This window comes from Procambarus clarkii, chromosome 60, assembly GCF_040958095.1.
Source record: "Procambarus clarkii isolate CNS0578487 chromosome 60, FALCON_Pclarkii_2.0, whole genome shotgun sequence".
In the NCBI taxonomy this organism is placed as follows: Eukaryota; Metazoa; Arthropoda; class Malacostraca; order Decapoda; family Cambaridae; genus Procambarus; species Procambarus clarkii.
Window position 1 is genome coordinate 23500525 of NC_091209.1, and position 7760 is coordinate 23508284.

General features: G+C 50.8%; 1 protein-coding gene across 1 annotated transcript in view; it reads left to right on the forward strand.

The window, feature by feature from the left end:
• The first annotated feature begins 1796 nt into the window (after positions 1 to 1796).
• Positions 1797 to 7760, forward strand: part of LOC138353922 (uncharacterized) — an 11062-nt gene continuing 5098 nt past the window's right edge. The window contains exon 1 of the mRNA XM_069307348.1: positions 1797 to 1866. Within this exon, the coding sequence (XP_069163449.1) occupies positions 1797 to 1866 (70 nt within the window). The remainder of the gene's footprint in view (positions 1867 to 7760) is intronic.

A 7760-nucleotide genomic window follows, 5' to 3' on the forward strand; every position in this document is an offset into this window, starting at 1 on the left:
TCTTCTTGCTCAGTCGCTTCTGCCTCCATAACCTCATGTTCCTTGTCAGGAGAAAAATCAGGAGACTCTGCTAAAATGCTGTCAACCTGTTGGTGAGAGGAAGGATTAAACATGTCATCTAATTCCGGGTCCGTCTGTACCTGGATATTACCAATGTCTGCTGTCATCTCGGACCTTGCTGTTCCGGCTGACTCGTCCACAATCTTGGGATGATTGTTGCTCCAATCTGTCACCAAGTCGTTGGCTAGTATCACGTCAATCCCAGCTATAGGTAGGGTATCAACTACTTCCAACGCACATGTGCCGCTGAAGTCAGGCGAGTCTAGATGTACCGGCACTAAGGGGGCAACGTACCGCATCCTAGGAAACCCAACCAGGACAACCTTTTGTCTCCCGTCCACTCTCACTCCCTCGGGTAACGAGTTTCTCACGATCAGGGACTGGGCTGCTCCACTATCTCTGAGCACTACTACTGATCTACCAGTATGATCACTCGATACATACCCGCTTGAAGTGTGAGGGGCAAACAATCTTGGTTCTTCCTGACTAGTCATAGACTGGCTTCCTACTGGTGGTGTCACACAGCTCATCAACATCACCTCCCTACGTGGGCCGCTACTTCGTCTGCCTCGGCACATAGCGCTACATGCCCTATCTGCCCACAAGTCCAACACACCATATTCCTCCTCGGACTGCTAGGACTGGTCCTTCGAGGGCTACTTGGGGGCGTCTTCTTACCGCTTTGTGGGACGAGTCTCTCTTCGTCTTGACGAGGTTTGCCAAACAGACGTGGGTAATTCCTCGGGACATACTTAGTGGAAGACCTATGTGTCAAGATGTACTCCTCCGCCATGGTGGCTGCTGCACTTAAGGTCTCTACCTGTTGTTCCTCTAAGTACGTCTTTAGATCTCCAGACAGTCTTTGAAGTCCTCTAACAGTATGAGCTGCTCGAGGTCTTCTTTGGTCTCCACCTTCCGAGAGGCACACCATTCCTGGAAAAGTCGTTCCTTGATGGTCGCGAATTCGGTGAACGTGTACTCCGAGGTCTTTTTCAGGTTTCTAAACTTCTGCCTGTAAGCCTCAGGTACCAATTGGTAAGCCATGAGCACTACCTTCTTCACCTTGTCGTAATCGCCGGAGTCATCAAGGGACAACGTGGAGCAGGCGATTTGGGCCTTCCCAGTCAAGACGGACTGTATCATGATGGCCCAATTCTCCTTTGGCCACTCCAAAGAGGCTGCGACTTTCTCGAAGGCCGCGAAAAACTTCGAAACTTCCTTCTCATTGAACTTCGGGACCATTTTAATGTTCCTTACCGGATCGAAACTGCTTGTTTCCGTTGTCTGCCTCCGACCACCTAATCGCAATACTTCTAGCTCATGTTGTCTCTCTTTTTCTTTTTCTTCTCTCTCTCGCTCTTCTCTTTCTCGTTTCTCTTCTCTTTCTCCTTCTTCTCTTTCTCTTTCTCGCTTTTCTCTCTGTCGTTTCTCTTCTCTTTCTTGCTCTTCTCTCTGTCGTTTCTCTTCTCTTTCTCGCTCTTCTCTTTCTCTTTCTCACTCAAATTCTAAACGCCTCATCTCCATTTCTTTATCCTTTAATTCTCGTTCTAATTCTAATTTCTTCCATTCTATCTCACGATTTATTTCCAAGGCATGCAGTTTGACAGAAAGCATATATTCAGCTCACCTGCATCACTGTCAATGTCACTGCCCTTATCTTCCTTTTCAGCGGAAGCTACTTCCTCACTTTCTTTTGTATTTTGTGCCTCGTTTTCCTGTTTCTCCTCGGCCTTCAAATGCCGGTGAACAAGATCATGCCGGTGAACAAGATCGGTGACAAGATCTCCACACGGAAATCACTGGCACGTATCTTTATCTCCAGATAGGCACTTACTAATACAAGTTCTGGTTTTCCCAGATATTTTAATCTGGCAAGACAGTCCTCCTTGTTCAGAAAGGCCTGAACATCATCCAGATCGTCGATGGTCGCTTTTTCTGCCACTGTCACTTAGATGGAGCACTAGCACTTAACACACTGCTTTCACTTTAGCACTTAACGCACTGTACTACGCCAATATTGCACTTTATCGCACCTAACACCGCACTTGCCAATATTGCATGTAATCACACCGGGCACCGCACACTACAATATTGCACTAAATCACGCCGAGCACTGCACTACAATATTGCACTGAATCACACCGAGCACCGCACAGGACGTACAATGTCCTAATAATTACACACAGGGGGAATTATTTACAGGGGATTACGCTACATCACCACCCCTGTCAAACATACTTGACAAGGGGTCGGATCCCGCTGGGGATGCCAATTATGTTACGGCCCTATTGGGTCGCAACCGGGTTCTTCTCTGATGTTATTACAGTTTGGGTATCCGGGCCCCAAGTTAGTAGTGGCTTTCAAGGGGTGTGTTCCGTAACGCAAGTTAAATTAAAGGGGAAGGGATACAAATGCTCTGCTTTATATATATAATCACCACCACCATAAATAAATATATAAACAGTCACACAGGGGGGTATAAATACACAATGTACAGAATCATCTTCCTCTGAAGACACAGGATGCTCCACGGTGCTCACGATGAGTAACCCTGGTTCTCTTCTTTGGCCCACGATGAATCCTCTGATTCACTCGGCGAATCTACCCTGGCCACAGGCCAGCCAAATCACAGTCCCACTGGGAGCTCCGTCGTGGAGGCCTTCAACCACAATCCAGCCTTTAGCTGGCAGGTTCCAATCAGGTCCGCTGTGTAGGCCACTCCACGACCGATACTAAAGTTGCGAGCCCTAGGCAGGAGCCTCGTGTGATTCCACACTGATCACTCTCCTCTCTCAGTACCACAGTGGCTAGTCTCTTCCACCAGCCAGCCCCGGGTACGACGATTCCTCGACTCTGCCACGTCACAGGCAGGCTAACACTCTCAACAGTGTTCGTCCGGGGATGACTCACAGCTTCTTCAGAGCAAACTCGTGGAGAGACTTTAGCTGCCTTGGGTAGACTGCTCCATCGTCCAATACAGCAGTCCCAGGTCGACTCTGTAATCAGACACGTCATTAGTACTAGGGACACTATAGGGCACCTCACTTACAGGCTTAGACACAAACGTCCACCTATCCACTCCATAGATGGCGTTGCTATCTAAGCGCCACCTCACCAGACGTCAGCAGCGGCTATGCTATGAGCTGATCAAGACGGGAATCCAGCACCTGTGGCCGGTATATCCCGTCCTCACTAGATGGCCCTGTCCATTTGGAGGGGGTTTCGGGAGCGGACTCACAGATGGCGTTGTCGTCACTGCTCCGTGCTCGGATGCTGGACTCGGGTCCGTAACACTCAGTGTCCAGCGGAGAGAGAGCCCCGCAATCTACTGAACCGTGACTCTGTTAGCTTTGCCGGCCGACCAGACGGAATCACACTGCATCCGTGGAAGGGTGGCAGACAGTTAGCATGGGACTATACTTGTGTATCCACCCTGGCAACGACATACATCACCCTCTCTGCCGGCACAGCAGGAGCCGCAGCGACACACAGAGAAAAACAAAAGTCAGTCAAGTACAGGCAATTAGATCAACGGTACAACTTCGTTCCAATAGGGTCTGAGACCCTAGGCCCATGGGGAGAGAGTGCAAGAAGGTTTCTTAAGGATCTTGGTTCCAAGCTCATTGACACCACAAGAGACCCTAGAGCAACAAGTTTTCTCTTTCAGCGCCTCAGTGTCGCGATCCAGAGGGGGAATGCCCGCTGCATCCTCAGTTCCTGCCCGGCGTCGGAGGTGTTCGAGGAAATCTACAGCCTCTAGGAAGCGAACTTTTTCTTGTGTCCTCTTAATGTTAATTTTTTGTATAAAATCAGATATGTAATTGTATAACCTTGCATAATAAAGTGTACACCATAATTAAAAAAAAGGGGTGGTAGGAGAAGCGAACACTCTTTCGTATTCAGAGTTAAATGGCAAGTTTTTCCCTGAATGCTCTGTGTTCCCTTCTCTGAGGCTGTGGGTCCCTATAATTGCACCAGTGGTGGTACCCCCCTATATATATATATATATATATATATATATATATATATATATATATATATATATATATATATATATATATATATATATATATTGTAAATCACGAAGAAATTACCACGTGATGAACAATGTGACTGTGTCAGACCACGAAGGAAGGATTAAGGAAGGATTTCCTTAAGCACTTTCGTATTTAATAATACATCTTCAGAAGGATGGATCTACAGTTCAGTGGGATGGCAATATAGGCAGGAAAGAGGTGAGGTGAGGTACAATGTCTTTAATGAGAAAAGGGCATAATTAATAAGATATTAGTGTATCAATAATTCTACTCAAGTCGCTCTTTAAGTGATCAATCAAAAAGTTATAGATTTTAGTAGGATCATTGGTACAGCAATACCTTAATAATATCCCCTTTTCTTATTAAAGATATTGTACCTCACCTCACCTCTTTCCTGTGTACTCACCTGTTTGTATTCACCTATTTGTGCTTTTAGGATCGAGCTCTAGCTCTCGGACCCCGCTTTTTGTAGCTGTTGGTTGTTTGATGCAATGACTCCTGGCCTATTTCTCTACCATACCTGCTTTTAAAGTTGTGAATGGAATTAGCCTTTACAATCTGCTCCTTTTAGATCATTGAATTTACTCACTACCCTTACGTAAAAAGAAAACTTTCTAACATCTCTATGACACATCTAAGTCTCAAGCTTCCATCCGTGCCCCCTTGTTCTGTTGTTATTCATTGTAAACAATGAATAACAATGGGGGGGGGGGTGTAAATTACCAGGACCACAATTATTTTTCCATCTGCTGTCAGTGTCCCAATGATGGAGTCTGTGTATAAGATTTCACTCTGACACTCAAGTTCTTCGAACTTCCACTCCTGTTTTACTAGGAGTGCAACTCTTCCCCCACCCCCCTTGCCTTTGTTGTCTTTCTTTCCTAATCACTTGGAATCTCAGTGGGAATATTGCATCAGAGATAATATCATGTATTTTCGTTTCCACTTCTGCAATGAAATCTGGATCATTTTCACTTACTATTTCTTTAATTTCCTCAGCTTTGTTGGCAATAACGTAAGAGTTCGTGTACCAATTTTTCAGACTCTTCCTGGATATCCTATTCCCAGAGATTTCAGTGTGAGGGAGTGTGTGGGAGCTTGTAGGTGTGTAGGGGTCAGGGAGTGGGTGGGAGCTTGTAGGTGTGTAGGGGTCAGGGAGTGGGTGGGAGCTTGTAGGTGTGTAGGGGTCAGGGAGTGGGTGGGAGCTTGTAGGTGTGTAGGGGTCAGGGAGTGGGTGAGAGCTTGTAGGTGTGTAGGGGTCAGGGAGTGGGTGGGAGCTTGTAGGTGTGTAGGGGTCAGGGAGTGTGTGGGAGCTCGTAGGTGTGTAGGGGTCAGGGAGTGTGTGGGAGCTCGTAGGTGTGTAGGGGTCAGGGAGTGTGTGGGAGCTCGTAGGTGTGTAGGGGTCAGGGAGTGTGTGGGAGCTTGTAGGTGTGTAGGGGTCAGGGAGTGTGTGGGAGCTTGTAGGTGTGTAGGGGTCAGGGAGTGGGTGGGAGCTCGTAGGTGTGTAGGGGTCAGGGAGTGTGTGGGAGCTTGTAGGTGTGTAGGGGTCAGGGAGTGGGTGGGAGCTTGTAGGTGTGTAGGGGTCAGGGAGTGGGTGGGAGCTTGTAGGTGTGTAGGGGTCAGGGAGTGGGTGGGAGCTTGTAGGTGTGTAGGGGTCAGGGAATGGGTGGGAGCTTGTAGGTGTGTAGGGGTCAGGGAGTGGGTGGGAGCTCGTAGGTGTGTAGGGGTCAGGGAGTGTGTGGGAGCTTGTAAGTGTGTAGGGGTCAGGGAGTGGGTGGGAGCTTGTAGGTGTGTAGGGGTCAGGGAGTGGGTGGGAGCTCGTAGGTGTGTAGGGGTCAGGGAGTGGGTGGGAGCTTGTAGGTGTGTAGGGGTCAGTGAGTGGGTGGGAGCTCGTAGGTGTGTAGGGGTCAGGGAGTGTGTGGGAGCTTGTAGGTGTGTAGGGGTCAGGGAGTGGGTGGGAGCTTGTAGGTGTGTAGGGTCAGGGAGTGTGTGGGAGCTTGTAGGTGTGTAGGGGTCAGGGAGTGTGTGGGAGCTTGTAGGTGTGTAGGGGTCAGGGAGTGGGTGGGAGCTTGTAGGTGTGTAGGGGTCAGGGAGTGTGTGGGAGCTCGTAGGTGTGTAGGGGTCAGGGAGTGGGTGGGAGCTTGTAGGTGTGTAGGGGTCAGGGAGTGGGTGGGAGCTTGTAGGTGTGTAGGGGTCAGGGAGTGGGTGGGAGCTCGTAGGTGTGTAGGGGTCAGGGAGTGGGTGGGAGCTCGTAGGTGTGTAGGGGTCAGGGAGTGGGTGGGAGCTTGTAGGTGTGTAGGGGTCAGGGAGTGGGTGGGAGATCGTAGGTGTGTAGGGGTCAGGGAGTTGGTGGGAGCTCGTAGGTGTGTAGGGGTCAGGGAGTGGGTGGGAGCTTGTAGGTGTGTAGGGGTCAGGGAGTGGGTGGGAGCTTGTAGGTGTGTAGGGGTCAGGGAGTGGGTGGGAGCTTGTAGGTGTGTAGGGGTCAGGGAGTGGGTGGGAGCTTGTAGGTGTGTAGGGGTCAGGGAGTGTGTGGGAGCTTGTAGGTGTGTAGGGGTCAGGGAGTGGGTGGGAGCTTGTAGGTGTGTAGGGGTCAGGGAGTGTGTGGGAGCTTGTAGGTGTGTAGGGGTCAGGGAGTGGGTGGGAGCTTGTAGGTGTGTAGGGGTCAGGGAGTGGGTGGGAGCTCGTAGGTGTGTAGGGGTCAGGGAGTGGGTGGGAGCTCGTAGGTGTGTAGGGGTCAGGGAGTGGGTGGGAGCTCGTAGGTGTGTAGGGGTCAGGGAGTGGGTGGGAGCTTGTAGGTGTGTAGGGGTCAGGGAGTGGGTGGGAGATCGTAGGTGTGTAGGGGTCAGGGAGTGGGTGGGAGCTCGTAGGTGTGTAGGGTCAGGGAGTGGGTGGGAGCTTGTAGGTGTGTAGGGGTCAGGGAGTGGGTGGGAGCTTGTAGGTGTGTAGGGGTCAGGGAGTGGGTGGGAGCTTGTAGGTGTGTAGGGCTCAGGGAGTGGGTGGGAGCTTGTAGGTGTGTAGGGGTCAGGGAGTGGGTGGGAGCTTGTAGGTGTGTAGGGGTCAGGGAGTGGGTGGGAGCTTGTTGGTGTGTAGGGGTCAGGGAGTGGGTGGGAGCTTGTAGGTGTGTAGGGGTCAGGGAGTGGGTGGGAGCTTGTTGGTGTGTAGGGGTCAGGGAGTGGGTGGGAGCTTGTAGGTGTGTAGGGGTCAGGGAGTGGGTGGGAGCATGTAGGTGTGTAGGGGTCAGGGAGTGGGTGGGAGCTCGTAGGTGTGTAGGGGTCAGGGAGTGGGTGGGAGCTTGTAGGTGTGTAGGGGTCAGGGAGTGGGTGGGAGCTTGTAGGTGTGTAGGGGTCAGGGAGTGGGTGGGAGCTCGTAGGTGTGTAGGGGTCAGGGAGTGGGTGGGAGCTCGTAGGTGTGTAGGGGAGTGGGTGGGAGCTTGTAGGTGTGTAGGGGTCAGGGAGTGGGTGGGAGCTCGTAGGTGTGTAGGGGTCAGGGAGTGGGTGGGGGTCAGGAAGAGGGTAGAGGATGGGAAGTGGACACTGTGTGTGTATTCACCTAATTGTATTCACCTCGTTTTGCTTGCGGGGGTTGAGCTCTGCTCTTTCGGCCCGCCTCTCAACTGTCAAGTGTTACTAATTTGTTTTTGTTTAACACACACACACACACCCC